At 41.0% G+C, this 18,978-nt stretch overlaps 1 protein-coding gene across 1 annotated transcript in view; it reads left to right on the forward strand.

Moving 5' to 3' along the window:
• LOC139376606 (mucin-2-like) overlaps window positions 1–18,978 on the forward strand; it is a 36,102-nt gene that overhangs the window by 6,080 nt on the left and 11,044 nt on the right. The window contains exons 7-21 of the mRNA XM_071119386.1: window positions 145–271; window positions 1,168–1,271; window positions 1,641–1,792; window positions 1,969–2,018; window positions 2,136–2,236; window positions 3,505–3,656; window positions 3,754–3,892; window positions 4,047–4,154; window positions 5,988–6,167; window positions 6,306–6,545; window positions 8,096–8,252; window positions 8,412–8,540; window positions 8,784–8,934; window positions 9,783–9,826; window positions 10,065–18,968. Of these exons, the coding sequence (XP_070975487.1) occupies window positions 145–271; window positions 1,168–1,271; window positions 1,641–1,792; window positions 1,969–2,018; window positions 2,136–2,236; window positions 3,505–3,656; window positions 3,754–3,892; window positions 4,047–4,154; window positions 5,988–6,167; window positions 6,306–6,545; window positions 8,096–8,252; window positions 8,412–8,540; window positions 8,784–8,934; window positions 9,783–9,826; window positions 10,065–18,968 (10,738 nt within the window). The remainder of the gene's footprint in view (window positions 1–144; window positions 272–1,167; window positions 1,272–1,640; window positions 1,793–1,968; window positions 2,019–2,135; window positions 2,237–3,504; window positions 3,657–3,753; window positions 3,893–4,046; window positions 4,155–5,987; window positions 6,168–6,305; window positions 6,546–8,095; window positions 8,253–8,411; window positions 8,541–8,783; window positions 8,935–9,782; window positions 9,827–10,064; window positions 18,969–18,978) is intronic.

The raw sequence follows: 18,978 nt of genomic DNA on the forward strand, positions 1-18,978 counted from the left end.
TATCAACATTTTCTATTTATCTAATCAGATTTTTGTAATACTATTGTCCTGTGCTCGTGTGTGATTTCAGAAAACAGTAGTTTTCTTCATTATCACATCTCATAACTTCTTCTTCTTCTTCTGTTTCTTCTTCTCTCCCTGAAGATCTGCCTATATGACAGTTGTAACTGTGAGAGGAGTGAGGAGTGCATGTGTGCTGCGGTCTCCTCCTACGTCCATGCATGTGCTGCTGCAGGCGTCCTGCTCAGTGGATGGAGAAACACCACCTGTGGTAAGATAAACATCAGAGATACTGAATGTATTTATTTATTAATTAATGAAGGGTTCCCCTCCTATTAAACCACGGTGTCCAGGGTTTACCCTCCTATTAACCAAACGGTGTCCAGGGTTTACCCTCCTATTAACCCATGGTGTTCAGGGTTTACCCTCCTATTAACCCCCGGTGTCCAGGGTTTATCGTCCTATTAACCCACGGTGTCCAGGGTTTACCCTCCTATTAACCCACGGTGTCCAGGGTTTACGCTCCTATTAACCCACAGTGTCCAGCCTTTACCCTCCTATTAACCCACGGTGTCCAGGGTTTACGCTTCTATTAACCCACAGTTTCCATGGTTCACCCTCCTATTAACCCACAGTGTCCAGGGTTTACCCTCCAATTAACCCCCGGTGTCCAGGGTTTACCCTCCTATTAACCCCCGGTGTCCAGGGTTTATCGTCCTATTAACCCACGGTGTCCAGGGTTTACCCTCCTATTAACCTACGTTGTCCAGGGTTTACCCTCCTATTAACCCACAGTGTCCAGGGTTTACCCTCCTATTAACCCACAGTGTCCAGGGTTTACGCTCCTATTAACCCACAGTGTCCAGCCTTTACCCTCCTATTAACCCACGGTGTCCAGGGTTTACCCTCCTATTAACCCACAGTGTCCAGCCTTTACCCTCCTATTAACCCACGGTGTCCAGGGTTTACGCTTCTATTAACCCACGGTGTCCAGGGTTTACCCTCCTTTTAACCCACAGTGTCCAGGGTTTACCCTCCAATTAACCCACGGTGTCCAGGGTTTACCCTCCTATTAACCCACAGTGTCCAGGGTTTACCTTCTTATTTAAAAACAAAATACCGCAAAACATGTAATTAAATGTTGAATCACCATACTGTTTTCCACAGAGAAGTACTCCTCTAGCTGCCCTGACACAATGGTCTATGACTACACCATGACCAGCTGTGACCGCACCTGTCGTTCACTGAGCCAGACAGACTTCACCTGCCAGGTACATTTACATGGACATCTCATTTCTATTGCATGTGTTTGCTATTATTATTATTGTTTATTTTATGAATGTCTTGTTGTTTTGTATGTTGTTGTTGTGCTGTTGTTGCTGTTTTGTTGTTGTCTTGTTGTTGCTGTTTTGTTGTGGTTGTGTATCTTCTTGTTGTTGTGGATGTTGTTGTTGTCTTTGTTGTTGTTGTTGTCATGTTGTTGTGTATCTTCTTGTTGTTGTGGATGTTGTTGTTGTCTTTGTTGTTGTTGTTGTCATGTAGTTGTGTATCTTCTTGTTGTTGTGGATGTTGTTGTTACTGCAGACATGCCCAAAGTAATTTCCCCTCATGGATAAAACACTTTTAATTGAATTGAACAGTTAGACCATGTATCTGTGGACGGCTGTGGCTGTGCCGATGGAACCTACCTGAACGACCAGGGAGAGTGTGTCCCTGCCTCACGCTGCTCCTGCTACAATGGAGGCACAGTAGTACCCCCTGGAGAGGTCACCAGGATCTATGGGGCTACATGGTGAGGACTTGGTTGGCATGTGAAAGAAAATCTCTGAAAATCTGATGGTCTTCTCTGTTGTGGCTCTATTAAAATATTTAGAAATCGACTGTCTTCTTCTGAAGTCTTGTTTTACTGCAAGAGGCATGCTAAACCATGCTTAACCCCCTCCTCTTATACCCCTCTTAACCACCCAGCTCTTGTAGACAAGGGAAATTAAGCTGTACTGGAGAACAACAACATTTATGTGAGTACTCTGAAATTCAGAACACATCATTATATGCCAAATTTAGCAAATCACTTCACATCCAAGACTGTAGTTTAATCCCTACTAACCTATAAAGCCTACTTTTGTTCCCTACAGCCTGTGAAGAACCAATGGGTTTCTTCAACTGTTCTAGTGCAGGGCCCGGTGCCAAGGGCTCAGAGTGCCAGAAGAGCTGTCAAACACTAGACAGTCACTGTGTAAGTCTACAATGGGACATGCCTTACAACATGTTAATAAAACATGCCTTACAACACGTTAATAAAAACATGCCTTACAACATGTTAATAAAAACATGCCTTACAACACGTTAATAAAAACATGCCTTACAACACATTAATAAAACATGTCTTACATCACGTTAATAAAAACATGCCTTACAACACATTAATAAAACATGCTTTACAACACGTTAATAAAAACATGCCTTACAACATGTTAATAAAACATGCCTTACAACACGTTAATAAAACATGCTTTACAACACATTAATAAAACATGCTTTACAACACATTAATAAAACATGCTTTACAACATGTTAATAAAACATGCCTTACAACACGTTAATAAAAACATGCCTTACAACACATTAATAAAAACATGCCTTACAACTCGTTAATAAAACATGCCTTACATCACATTAATAAAAACATGCCTTACAACACGTTAATAAAACATGCCTTACAACACGTTAATAAAACATGCTTTACAACACATTAATAAAACATGCTTTACAACACATTAATAAAACATGTCTTACAACACATTAATAAAACATGCCTTACAACACATTAATAAAACATGTCTTACAACACATTAATAAAACATGCCTTACAACACGTTAATAAAACATGCCTTACAACACATTAATAAAACATGTCTTACAACACATTAATAAAACATGTCTTACATCACATTAATAAAGAACATGCCTTACATCACGTTAATAAAAACATATGTTGCAACACATTTTAATAAAAACATACAAGGACAATGTTATGTTAACACAGTGTCAGATTGATCAAATTATTTATTAGCTTGGACAAAGCTAGGCCCAGGATCCCAAACGATATCCTCCGATGAGATTGAGTTTTTAGAGGGTTTCTGTTTGAGCAGACTGTAATGTTTATAGAGAACCTGAACTCCATGAACATCAAAGAGATCATCTTTAAAAGTCATCCTTGTGTCTTTTCAATCACTTGATCAATTGATCCATTTCACAAATAATGTCCCCATCTTATACACTGGAGGGTGGAGGGACAAACGGGCACATAATGTCCACATCTTATAACCTGGAGGGTGGAGGGACATTCAGGCACATAATGTCCACATCTTATACCCTGGAGGGTGGAGGGACATTCAGGCACATAATGTCCACATCTTATACCCTGGAGGGTGGAGGGACATTCAGGCACATGATGTCCAACTTAAATTCATGTCAGTCCTTCCCTGATTCATTGTGTTATAGATCAGTGCAGAGTGTGTGTCAGGCTGTGTATGTCCTGATGGTCTGCTGTCTGATGGAAACGGAGGATGCATCAAGGAAGATCTATGTCCCTGTTCTCACAATGGAGTCTATTACCAACCTGGACATGTGCTCAAAGTAGACTGCAATACCTGGTAAAATCAACTTCTATCCCTCTTCTTCTTCTTCTATGGATATGTCAAATGCTTCCCTCTAAAATCTCCCCCTGTGATTATGTTTGCATCATTGTAGCACTTGCGAAGGCAGAAAATGGCAGTGTACCAATAAGCAGTGTGATGGGATGTGTGCCATATATGGAGATGGGCATTTCATCACTTTTGATGAGAAAAGGTTCACTTTCAATGGAGATTGTGAATACATTCTTACTCAGGTAGGGCAATAATCATTTGTATTCATGATTTTCTTTGTATTTTATTAAAACCCCTACTTTATGTATGATGCACATATTTTCTAATTATGATTAAGTTGAAGTAATGATAATAACTACGAGGTTTTCTGACTGTGTATTTTAATACATCCTGCAGGACTACTGCAGCAACAATCCAAACGGTACCTTTAGAGTGATCACAGAGAACATTCCCTGTGGAACCACCGGCACCACTTGTTCCAAGGCCATCAAGCTCTTCTTGGGGGTAGGAACTACTGTTCATAAATGGCTTCATACATGCATTAAAGGTACGATAGACAAGTCTGGACATTTGACTCAATGTCGACGCCGGTGGCTGTGAGTGTAATTGCATGCTGAACTCTGGATGCACTTATCTCGTCCCCTCCATGTGTTTTGTTAGCACACTAGATTGACAAGGCTGTCTGACGGAGTGTCTGCTTAGAATTATTGTCGGGTCAGATTTGATAGCAGCACAAAAATCTGCCAGCGGCATACCACCCTGCATACCACTGCTGGCTTGCTTCTGAAGCTAAGCAGGGTTGGTCCTGGTCTGTTCCTGGATGGGAGACTAAATGCTGCTGGAAGTGCTGTTGGAGGGCCAGTAGGAGGCACTCTTCCCTCTGGTCTAAAAAAAAATCCCAATACCCCAGGGCAGTGACACTGCCCTGTGTAGGGTGCCGTCTTTCGGATGGGACGTTAAACTGGTGTCCTGACTCTCTGAGGTCATTAAAGATCCCATGGAATTTATCGTAAGAGTAGGGGTGTTAACCCTGGTGTCCTGGCTAAATTCCCAATCTGGCCCTCATACCATCACAGTCACCCTCCTCTCCCCTGTAACTATTCCCCAGGTCGTTGCTGCAAATGAGAACGTGTTCTCAGTCAACTTACCTGGTAAAATAACAGTTAAATAAAATGTAAATAAAAAATCACCCCTTTGTATTAGGGTTAGGGTTAGCTATGTATTAGGGTTAGTGTTAGCTATGTATTAGGGTTAGTGTTAGCTATGTATTTGGGATAGGGTTAGCTATGAATTAGGGTTAGGGTTAGCTATGTATTAGGGTTAGGGTTAGCTATGTATTTGGGATAGGGTTAGCTATGTATTAGGGTTAGGGTTAGCTATGTATTAGGTTTAGGGTTAGCTATGTATTTGGTTTAGTGTTAGCTATGTATTAAGTTTATTGTTAGCTATGTATTTGGGTTAGGGTTAGCTATGTATTAGGGTTAGGGTTAGCTATGTATTTGGGTTAGGGTTAGCTATGTATTAGGGTTAGTGTTAGCTATGTATTTGGTTTAGGGTTAGCTATGTATTTGGGTTAGGGTTAGCTATGTATTTGGGTTAGGTTTAGCTATGTATTAGGGTTAGGGTTAGCTATGTATTTGGGATAGGGTTAGCTATGTATTAGGGTTAGCTATGTATTTGGGATAGGGTTAGCTATGTATTAGGGATAGGGTTAGCTATGTATTTGGGATAGGGTTAGCTATGTATTTGGGTTAGTGTTAGCTATGTATTAGGGTTAGGGTTAGCTATGTATTAGGTTTAGGGTTAGCTATGTATTTGGGATAGGGTTAGCTATGTATTAGGGTTAGGGTTAGCTATGTTTTAGGTTTCGGGTTAGCTATGTATTTGGTTTAGGGTTAGCTATGTATTAGGGTCAGGGTTAGCTATGTATTAGGTTTAGGGTTAGCTATGTATTTGGGTTAGGGTTAGCTATGTATTAGGGTTATGGTTAGTTATGTATTTGGGTCAGGGTTAGCTATGTATTTGGGTTAGGGTTAGCTATGTATTAGGGTTAGGGTTAGCTATGTATTCGGGTTAGTGTTAGCTATGTATTTGGGCAGTAGAATTTAAAATCATGTTGTATCTGTGTACAAACTGGATTGTGAAAAACCCAGCACCACCACAGTGTAACCCTGGATAGTATAAAGCCCAGCACCACCACACTGTTACCCTGGATGGTGTAAAACCCAGCACCACCACAATGTTACCCTGGATAGTGTTAAATCCAGCACCATCACAGTGTAAACCTCTCTACTAGTATTACATTAGCAATGAACACTTTCTGTTTCTCTCTTTCAGAGCAATGAGATCATACTAGCAGATGAATCTGTAAAAGTGATCAAACAAGAGAACGGGGTTGACGTACCATACCAGGTCCACTCTATCGGTCTCTATATTGTTGTTGAGGCTGAAAATGGCCTGATCCTCATGTGGGACAAGAAGAATAGCCTGTTCATCAAACTCAGCTCTACCTTCCAGGTGAGTGACTAGAATAGAACATTTTGAACCAATGCTGGCACTGTATCTTTATTTAGCAATTGCATTGGCTTCCAAAGCAATGTGATGTTTGATTATCTACTTCAAGTTACTATTTCTAAATGTTGAATTTCCTTCCAGGGCCAAGTGTGTGGTCTGTGTGGAAACTACGACGGTAATGGAAAGAACGACTTCACGTCCAGAAACCAGGAAGTGGTTGTTGAAGCTCTGGAGTTTGGGAACAGCTGGAAAGTGTCACCCAGTTGCCCCAATGCTGATGTCATAAAAAACCCATGCACTTTAAGATCATACAGGCAGTCCTGGTCTCTGAAACGTTGCAGCATCATCACCAGTAACGTTTTCTCAGCCTGCCACTCACAGGTACAGTACACAGCAGATACTATTCAATGTAGATTCAATACCAAAGTTGTTAGGAAGTCGACGTAGTCTATATAAACGAAGATAAAAAGACACATATATACAGCAAATACTTCAATAGAGACGACAGCAGATACATTCAATAGAGACTACAGCAGATACATTCAATAGAGACGACAGCAGATACATTCAATAGAGTCGACAGCAGATACATTCAATAGAGACTACAGCAGATTGATTCAATAGACAGTACAGATACATTAGAGACTACAGCAGATACATTCAATAGACAGTACAGCAGATACATTCAATAGAGACGACAGCAGATACATTCAATAGAGACGACAGCAGATACATTCAATAGAGACGACAGCAGATACATTCAATAGAGACTACAGCAGATACATTCAATAGACAGTACAGCAGATACATTCAATAGAGACTACAGCATAAACATTCAATAGACAGTACAGCAGATACATTCAATAGACAGTACAGCAGATACATGCAGTTGGCAGGTTCAAATAAGCTGGCTGTACAAAGGCTATGACTTGTGTATCTTGGCTACATTGGTATTTGCATTTGGTGAAAATTGTAATTTTCTGTTAAAAGTCTACACCGTTGGGGGGGGGGGGTTACATATGGAATTGTTTTAAAATAGTAATACTATTGATCATTTGGATATTTCATTTTGAATTGTAGGACCCCTTTATGTTTCAAAAATATATATTTACGAAAGAAAACATTTAAAATATTGAATTTGGCCTTTAATACTACAGGCCTTAACAACACATTCATAAATGGCAAAAAAAGACAGTCAAAAATAAATCATAAGAAATAAGATGTTGAAGTGTCTGTCGTATAGATAGGAGGAGATTTAAGAAAGCTCAGGAATACATATTTTTTGGGGGGGCTTGGTGGACAAAAGGGAAGTGGGGGTCGACTGAGATGAGACACTACAAGGTTGATAATTATAACAATTTAAATGGTAATCCTTTGCACCTGAACGCTCACTCATTCGGGAACGATTGCAATCAATATATATATTTACGCTCAGTGTGTTGTCAGGATCTCTGTTGAAAAGTGTGTTTCTGTTGGAGAGTTTGTCCGCCCTCTCTCTCTCTCTGCCGTGGTTAGAAAGGATAGTTCAGAGTAACATTCATTCGTTATAGACAGATGTTTCGGCAGTTGTCGGTCTTCGTATTCAATGACACCGAATTCCTAGCTGCAGACTAGTAATTAGTATCAAAGACTTGTTCTTATTCTGTCAGTATCAATAGTCTTAGAGTTTCAACAACCATTACAACCTTAGCTTATACTCAGGTTTTATGGAAAAATCTTTCCAATAAAATTGGTTTGTCAATAATCATGTGAATGTCCACACAGTCACCATAATAGACAACAACAAAAGTAGTACTAAACAGAAAACAAAAACATAAAGTCAGCCATCCAACCGAATAATAATCATTGTCAATAATTCATCTGTAGTCTCTTCAACAAGCTGGGCAATGCATTGAATAAATAAATGATGGCTTAATGCATCTTCCTAAAAGGTGGACCCCACGCCATTCCATGATGCCTGTGTGAGGGACTCGTGTGCCTGTGACACTGGGGGAGACTGCGAGTGTTTCTGTACAGCTGTAGCAGCCTACGCCCAGGCCTGTAACGAGGCAGGGGCTTGTATTAAGTGGAGAACACCAGATATCTGCCGTGAGTCATTTGCTTTGAGTGGGACAATTGATTGATGGATAGGTGGGATTGTTTAGCTATCGGGACAGAATACCAATTTATCATTTGAATGTGTAACTGTTCAATCAATCTTTTAGGACCCTGGTTCCGTTAAAATGTGACATGTTTTCGTTTCACCAGCTCTGTTCTGTGATTTCTACAACCCTATTGGTGAGTGTGAGTGGCATTATAATCCGTGTGGATACCCCTGTATGAAGACCTGCAAGAATCCCTCAGGAACATGCTCCAGTCAGATCCCTGCACTGGAAGGTAACTAAGAGCCCTTCATAACAGCTTGGCCGTTTGATTTACAATTTACATTCCAAGTTGTTAAACAAATGTACAGTATACAATATGTAATGCCTCCCCCTCCCTTGTTCATCTATACTGAAAACGAAATACAAATATTGAAATATCATATCCATTACAGCTTTGGTGTTAAAACTAGATACCATGAGGATGATCTAATCTGTGCAGGTGTCCTGGATTAAATTGACTGTTTTTATCTTAAAGGTTGCTATCCAAAATGTCCTTCGGCCCAGCCTTATTTGGAAGAAAGTACCATGAAGTGTGTCACTAAGAAGGACTGTGGTTGCTACGATGGAGATGGAACTCATTACAATGATGGAGAGGTTATACCTTCCAAGGAGAACTGTCAGCCATGGTATGTATCAACATTTTGATAAATACACAGATACTGTATTTACATTACATAGGGTTTAATACGGTTGGTATAAGCCTTAAGGTAGCCTGTATTTCTGGTCAGATAAGGCAATGTCAATAGTCCACCTACAAAGAGGTTTTCCTACCATTCAATTGATTATGATTTTCAAAGATTGTGATTTGACCTGTTAATACCTTATTGTGATTTGACCTGTTAATACCTTATTGTGATATGACCTGTTAATACCTCATTGTGATTTGACCTGTTAATACCTCATTGTGATTTGACCTGTTAATACCTCATTGTGATTTGACCTGTTAATACCTCATTGTGATTTGACCTGTTAATACCTTATTGTGATTTGACCTGTTAATACCTTATTGTGATTTGACCTGTTAATACCTCATTGTGATTTGACCTGTTAATACCTCATTGTGATTTGACCTGTTAATACCTCATTGTGATTTGACCTGTTAATACCTCATTGTGATTTGACCTGTTAATACCTCATTGTGATTTGACCTGTTAATACCTTATTGTGATTTGACCTGTTAATACCTTATTGTGATTTGACCTGTTAATACCTCATTGTGATTTGACCTGTTAATACCTCATTGTGATTTGACCTGTTAATACCTTATTGTGATTTGACCTGTTAATACCTCATTGTGATTTGACCTGTTAATACCTTATTGTGATTTGACCTGTTAATACCTTATTGTGATTTGACCTGTTAATACCTTATTGTGAATATAACATATAACATTGTTATGTAATTCATAAAAAATAGCTCTTAATATCTTATTCGACTTTGAAAGGAACTGTAACCTCCTTCTTTCTTTTTCAAGTCGTTGCTCATCAACTGAGGTCAGATGCAGCTATGATGTCCAAGGTAAGGAAAACCACGACAAACTGAAACATCAGCCTACATTATTACCAAGAAGTAAAATGACAAGATGATTACATGATAATAACTGAAACATTAGTCTACATTATTACCAAGAAGGTAACATGACAAGATGATTACATAATAATAACTGAAACATTAGTCTACATTATTACCAAGAAGGTAACATGACAAGATGATTACATGATATTAACTTGTGTTCCTTGTGATAATCCTATTGCAGCTTGCTATTGTTTATACGACGGCAGAACATACCCGTATGGAGCGACCATATATCACACATCTGACGGTGATGGGACCTGTATTACTGCCACCTGCAAAGAGAATGGAACTATTGTCCGGATTATGAACCCCTGTCCTACCACCCCAACTCCAAAGACTACACCAAGTGTTACAACAACACAGATATCCACTCAAGCACCGACCACAACAGTATTTGTTTTCTCAACTCCTACCACTACCCCAACCACAACCACAACCCATACCCCTACCCCCACAACAACCATGACACTGACAACACGCCCTTCCACTACCCCCACAACAACCATTACTCTGACAACAACCCCTTCCACTACCCACACAACAACCCCTACTTCACCAACACCCACTTTATCCACTACTTCTCCACACTGCCTGACCAACACTGTCTGTGAATGGTCAGACTGGATTAGCAAATACTATCCCTCTGTTGGACCAGAAGGAGGAGATTTTGAAACCATAGAAAATATAAGGAAATCTGGTATTGATATTTGTAGCCAACCGAAGGAAGTAGAATGCAGAGCCAAAGACAACATCTATGTTCCTTTGGCCGAACTAGGTCAAAATGTTGAATGCAATCCCTCAGTTGGACTGATATGCCGCAACAAGGATCAAGGCATCCCACCAATATGCTACAACTACGAGATCAGAGTCAGATGTTGTGTTGATGTTTGTAGCAATGAGACACCTACCACCGCAGAAAGGCACACAACAACCATTACAACATCATCAACTACCCCAACAACAACAACAACAACCGAAAGTCCAACACCAACAACTACCCCAACAACAATAACACCAACAGAAAGTCCAACAACAACAGAAAGTCCAACAACAACAACAGAAAGTCCAACAACAACAACTACCCCAACAACAACAACAACAACAGAAAGTCCAACAACAACAACCCCAACAACAACAACAACAACAACAGAAATTCCAACAACAACAGAACGTCCAACAACAACAACAGAAAGTCCAACAACCACAGCTAAGTCAACAACTCAATCCATAACAACAATAGTAACAGAGGAAGTTACAACTGGTCCAGAATCAACAACACCTACCACCACAACAACAACAACAACAACCACCACAGAAAGTCCATCAACCACAACAACATCTAAGACAACAACATATTCCACAACAAGTGAAACAACAGAGGAAATTACAACTGGTCCAGAATCAACAACTCCCACAACAACCCCTACTACTACCCCAACTACTACCACAACAACAACAACAACAACAACAACAACAACCACCACAGAAAGTCCAACAACAACTACAGCAACAACATCAAACCCAACCACAACCCCTACCATTACCCCAGGCACAACCCCTACCATTACCCCAACGACAACCCCTACCATTACCCCAACAACAACAACAACAACAACAGAAAGTTCAACAACAACAACAGAAAGTCCAACATCAACAACAACGACTATGTCAACAAAATATTCCACAACAAGTGAAACAACAGAGGAAATTACAACTGGTCCAGAACCAACAACAACCACAACAACCATTACTCTGACAACAACCCCTTCCACTACCCCCACAACAACCCCTACTTCACCAACATCCACTTTATCCACTACTACTCCACACTGCCTGACCAACACTGTCTGTGAATGGTCAAACTGGATTAGCAAATACTATCCCTCTGTTGGACCAGAAGGAGGAGATTTTGAAACCATAGAAAATATAAGGAAATCTGGTATTGATATTTGTAGCCAACCAAAGGAAGTAGAATGCAGAGCCAAAGACAACATCTATGTTCCTTTGGCCGAACTAGGTCAAAATGTTGAATGCAATCCCTCAGTTGGACTGATATGCCGCAACAAGGATCAAGGCATCCCACCAATATGCTACAACTACGAGATCAGAGTCAGATGTTGTGTTGATGTTTGTAGCGATGAGACACCTACCACCGCAGAAAGGCACACAACAACCATTATAACATCAACAACTACCCCAACAACAACAACAGAAAGTCCAACAACAACAACTACCCCAACAACAACAACAACAACAGAAAGTCCAACAACAACAACCCCAACAACAACAACAACAACAGAAATTCCAACAACAACAGAACGTCCAACAACAACAACAGAAAGTCCAACAACCACAGCTAAGTCAACAACTCAATCCATAACAACAATAGTAACAGAGGAAGTTACAACTGGTCCAGAATCAACAACACCTACCACCACAACAACAACAACAACAACCACCACAGAAAGTCCATCAACCACAACAACATCTAAGACAACAACCTATTCCACAACAAGTGAAACAACAGAGGAAATTACAACTGGTCCAGAATCAACAACTCCCACAACAACCCCTACTACTACCCCAACTACTACCACAACAACAACAACAACAACCACCACAGAAAGTCCAACAACAACTACAGCAACAACATCAAACCCAACCACAACCCCTACCATTACCCCAGGCACAACCCCTACCATTACCCCAACGACAACCCCTACCATTACCCCAACAACAACAACAACAACAACAGAAAGTTCAACAACAACAACAGAAAGTCCAACATCAACAACAACGACTATGTCAACAAAATATTCCACAACAAGTGAAACAACAGAGGAAATTACAACTGGTCCTGAACCAACAACAACCACAACAACCATAACTCTGACAACAACCCCTTCCACTACCCCCACAACAACCCCTACTTCACCAACATCCACTTTATCCACTACTACTCCACACTGCCTGACCAACACTGTCTGTGAATGGTCAAACTGGATTAGCAAATACTATCCCTCTGTTGGACCAGAAGGAGGAGATTTTGAAACCATAGAAAATATAAGGAAATCTGGTATTGATATTTGTAGCCAACCGAAGGAAGTAGAATGCAGAGCCAAAGACAACATCTATGTTCCTTTGGCCGAACTAGGTCAAAATGTTGAATGCAATCCCTCAGTTGGACTGATATGCCGCAACAAGGATCAAGGCATCCCACCAATATGCTACAACTACGAGATCAGAGTCAGATGTTGTGTTGATGTTTGTAGCGATGAGACACCTACCACCGCAGAAAGGCACACAACAACCATTATAACATCAACAACTACCCCAACAACAACAACAGAAAGTCCAACAACAACAACTACCCCAACAACAACAACAACAACAGAAAGTCCAACAACAACAACTACCCCAACAACAACAACAACAAGTCCAACAACAACAACTACACCAACAACAATAACAACAACAGAAAGTCAAACAACAACAGAACGTCCAACAACAACAACAGAAAGTCCAACAACAACAACTAAGTCAACAACTCAATCCATAACAACAATAGTAACAGAGGAAGTTACAACTGGTCCAGAATCAACAACACCTACCACCACAACAACAACAACAACAACAACCACCACAGAAAGTCCATCAACCACAACAACATCTAAGACAACGACATATTCCACAACAACTGAAACAACAGAGGAAATTACAACTGGTCCAGAATCAACAACACTTACAACAACCCCCACTACTACCCCAACTATTACCACAACAACAACTCAGACGAGGACTACCTCTGAGGTTACAACAACAGACTTCACTGTAGTAACAAATCCAACAAACACAACACCAACACCAACACCAACTGAAAAGCAAATATCAAACTTGACAACACAGACAGAAGAAACTACTACATCAAACCCAACCACAACCCCTACCATTACCCCAGGCACAACCCCTACCATTACCCCAACGACAACCCCTACCATTACCCCAACAACAACAACAACAACAACAGAAAGTTCAACAACAACAACAGAAAGTCCAACATCAACAACAACGACTATGTCAACAAAATATTCCACAACAAGTGAAACAACAGAGGAAATTACAACTGGTCCAGAACCAACAACAACCACAACAACCATTACTCTGACAACAACCCCTTCCACTACCCCCACAACAACCCCTACTTCACCAACATCCACTTTATCCACTACTACTCCACACTGCCTGACCAACACTGTCTGTGAATGGTCAAACTGGATTAGCAAATACTATCCCTCTGTTGGACCAGAAGGAGGAGATTTTGAAACCATAGAAAATATAAGGAAATCTGGTATTGATATTTGTAGCCAACCGAAGGAAGTAGAATGCAGAGCCAAAGACAACATCTATGTTCCTTTGGCCGAACTAGGTCAAAATGTTGAATGCAATCCCTCAGTTGGACTGATATGCCGCAACAAGGATCAAGGCATCCCACCAATATGCTACAACTACGAGATCAGAGTCAGATGTTGTGTTGATGTTTGTAGCGATGAGACACCTACCACCGCAGAAAGGCACACAACAACCATTATAACATCAACAACTACCCCAACAACAACAACAGAAAGTCCAACAACAACAACTACCCCAACAACAACAACAACAACAGAAAGTCCAACAACAACAACCCCAACAACAACAACAACAACAGAAATTCCAACAACAACAGAACGTCCAACAACAACAACAGAAAGTCCAACAACCACAGCTAAGTCAACAACTCAATCCATAACAACAATAGTAACAGAGGAAGTTACAACTGGTCCAGAATCAACAACACCTACCACCACAACAACAACAACAACAACCACCACAGAAAGTCCATCAACCACAACAACATCTAAGACAACAACCTATTCCACAACAAGTGAAACAACAGAGGAAATTACAACTGGTCCAGAATCAACAACTCCCACAACAACCCCTACTACTACCCCAACTACTACCACAACAACAACAACAACAACAACAACAACAACCACCACAGAAAGTCCAACAACAACTACAGCAACAACATCAAACCCAACCACAACCCCTACCATTACCCCAGGCACAACCCCTACCATTACCCCAACGACAACCCCTACCATTACCCCAACAACAACAACAACAACAACAGAAAGTTCAACAACAACAACAGAAAGTCCAACATCAACAACAACGACTATGTCAACAAAATATTCCACAACAAGTGAAACAACAGAGGAAATTACAACTGGTCCTGAACCAACAACAACCACAACAACCATAACTTTGACAACAACCCCTTCCACTACCCCCACAACAACCCCTACTTCACCAACACCCACTTTATCCACTACTACTCCACACTGCCTGACCAACACTGTCTGTGAATGGTCAGACTGGATTAGCAAATACTATCCCTCTGTTGGACCAGAAGGAGGAGATTTTGAAACCATAGAAAATATAAGGAAATCTGGTATTGATATTTGTAGCCAACCGAAGGAAGTAGAATGCAGAGCCAAAGAGAACATCTATGTTCCTTTGGCCGAACTAGGTCAAAATGTTGAATGCAATCCCTCAGTTGGACTGATATGCCGCAACAAGGATCAAGGCATCCCACCAATATGCTACAACTACGAGATCAGAGTCAGATGTTGTGTTGATGTTTGTAGCGATGAGACACCTACCACCGCAGAAAGGCACACAACAACCATTATAACATCAACAACTACCCCAACAACAACAACAGAAAGTCCAACAACAACAACTACCCCAACAACAACAACAACAACAGAAAGTCCAACAACAACAACCCCAACAACAACAACAACAACAGAAATTCCAACAACAACAGAACGTCCAACAACAACAACAGAAAGTCCAACAACCACAGCTAAGTCAACAACTCAATCCATAACAACAATAGTAACAGAGGAAGTTACAACTGGTCCAGAATCAACAACACCTACCACCACAACAACAACAACAACAACCACCACAGAAAGTCCATCAACCACAACAACATCTAAGACAACAACCTATTCCACAACAAGTGAAACAACAGAGGAAATTACAACTGGTCCAGAATCAACAACTCCCATAACAACCCCTACTACTACCCCAACTACTACCACAACAACAACAACAACAACAACAACAACAACCACCACAGAAAGTCCAACAACAACTACAGCAACAACATCAAACCCAACCACAACCCCTACCATTACCCCAGGCACAACCCCTACCATTACCCCAACGACAACCCCTACCATTACCCCAACAACAACAACAACAACAACAGAAAGTTCAACAACAACAACAGAAAGTCCAACATCAACAACAACGACTATGTCAACAAAATATTCCACAACAAGTGAAACAACAGAGGAAATTACAACTGGTCCTGAACCAACAACAACCACAACAACCATAACTCTGACAACAACCCCTTCCACTACCCCCACAACAACCCCTACTTCACCAACACCCACTTTATCCACTACTACTCCACACTGCCTGACCAACACTGTCTGTGAATGGTCAGACTGGATTAGCAAATACTATCCCTCTGTTGGACCAGAAGGAGGAGATTTTGAAACCATAGAAAATATAAGGAAATCTGGTATTGATATTTGTAGCCAACCGAAGGAAGTAGAATGCAGAGCCAAAGAGAACATCTATGTTCCTTTGGCCGAACTAGGTCAAAATGTTGAATGCAATCCCTCAGTTGGACTGATATGCCGCAACAAGGATCAAGGCATCCCACCAATATGCTACAACTACGAGATCAGAGTCAGATGTTGTGTTGATGTTTGTAGCGATGAGACACCTACCACCGCAGAAAGGCACACAACAACCATTATAACATCAACAACTACCCCAACAACAACAACAGAAAGTCCAACAACAACAACTACCCCAACAACAACAACAACAACAGAAAGTCCAACAACAACAACTACCCCAACAACAACAACAACAAGTCCAACAACAACAACTACACCAACAACAATAACAACAACAGAAAGTCAAACAACAACAGAACGTCCAACAACAACAACAGAAAGTCCAACAACAACAACTAAGTCAACAACTCAATCCATAACAACAATAGTAACAGAGGAAGTTACAACTGGTCCAGAATCAACAACACCTACCACCACAACAACAACAACAACAACAACCACCACAGAAAGTCCATCAACCACAACAACATCTAAGACAACAACATATTCCACAACAACTGAAACAACAGAGGAAATTACAACTGGTCCAGAATCAACAACACTTACAACAACCCCTACTACTACACCAACTATTACCACAACAACAACTCAGACGAGGACTACCTCTGAGGCTACAACAACAGACTTCACTGTAGTAACAAATCCAACAAACACAACACCAACACCAACACCAACTGAAAAGCAAATATCAAACTTGACAACACAGACAGAAGAAACTACTACATCAAACCCAACCACAACCCCTACCATTACCCCAGGCACAACCCCTACCATTACCCCAACGACAACCCCTACCATTACCCCAACAACAACAACAACAACAACAGAAAGTTCAACAACAACAACAGAAAGTCCAACATCAACAACAACGACTATGTCAACAAAATATTCCACAACAAGTGAAACAACAGAGGAAAATACAACTGGTCCAGAACCAACAACAACCACAACAACCATTACTCTGACAACAACCCCTTCCACTACCCCCACAACAACCCCTACTTCACCAACATCCACTTTATCCACTACTACTCCACACTGCCTGACCAACACTGTCTGTGAATGGTCAAACTGGATTAGCAAATACTATCCCTCTGTTGGACCAGAAGGAGGAGATTTTGAAACCATAGAAAATATAAGGAAATCTGGTATTGATATTTGTAGCCAACCGAAGGAAGTAGAATGCAGAGCCAAAGACAACATCTATGTTCCTTTGGCCGAACTAGGTCAAAATGTTGAATGCAATCCCTCAGTTGGACTGATATGCCGCAACAAGGATCAAGGCATCCCACCAATATGCTACAACTACGAGATCAGAGTCAGATGTTGTGTTGATGTTTGTAGCGATGAGACACCTACCACCGCAGAAAGGCACACAACAACCATTATAACATCAACAACTACCCCAACAACAACAACAGAAAGTCCAACAACAACAACTACCCCAACAACAACAACAACAACAGCAAGTCCAACAACAACAACCCCAACAACAACAACAACAGAAATTCCAACAACAACAGAACGTCCAACAACAACAACAGAAAGTCCAACAACCACAACTAAGTCAACAACTCAATCCATAACAACAATAGTAACAGAGGAAGTTACAACTGGTCCAGAATCAACAACACCTACCACCACAACAACAACAACAACAACAACCACCACAGAAAGTCCATCAACCACAACAACATCTAAGACAACAACATATTCCACAACAAGTGAAACAACAGAGGAAATTACAACTGGTCCAGAATCAACAACTCCCACAACAACCCCTACTACTACCCCAACTACTACCACAACAACAACAACAACAACAACAACAACCACCACAGAAAGTCCAACAACAACTACAGCAACAACATCAAACCCAACCACAACCCCTACCATTACCCCAGGCACAACCCCTACCATTACCCCAGGCACAACCCCTACCATTACCCCAACAACAACCACTATCATTACCCCAACAACAACCCCTACCACTACCCCAACAACAACCTCTATCATTACCCCAACAACAACCCCTACCACTACCATAACAACAACCCCAACCATTACCCCAACAACACCCCCTACCACTTCCCCAACAACAACCCCTACCACGACCACAACAACAACCCCAACCATTACCCCAACAACAACTCATATCACGACCCCTACCACTCCCCCTACCATTACCCCAACAACAACCCCTACCATTACCCCAACCACAACCCCTATCATTACCCCAACGACAGCCCCTACCACGACCACAAGCCCTACCACGTTATGTTTTTGCACATACAAAAATCTACATTTCCCTGCTGGTAAGTGATA

Source organism: Oncorhynchus clarkii, chromosome 2, assembly GCF_045791955.1.
Source record: "Oncorhynchus clarkii lewisi isolate Uvic-CL-2024 chromosome 2, UVic_Ocla_1.0, whole genome shotgun sequence".
In the NCBI taxonomy this organism is placed as follows: domain Eukaryota; kingdom Metazoa; phylum Chordata; class Actinopteri; order Salmoniformes; family Salmonidae; genus Oncorhynchus; species Oncorhynchus clarkii.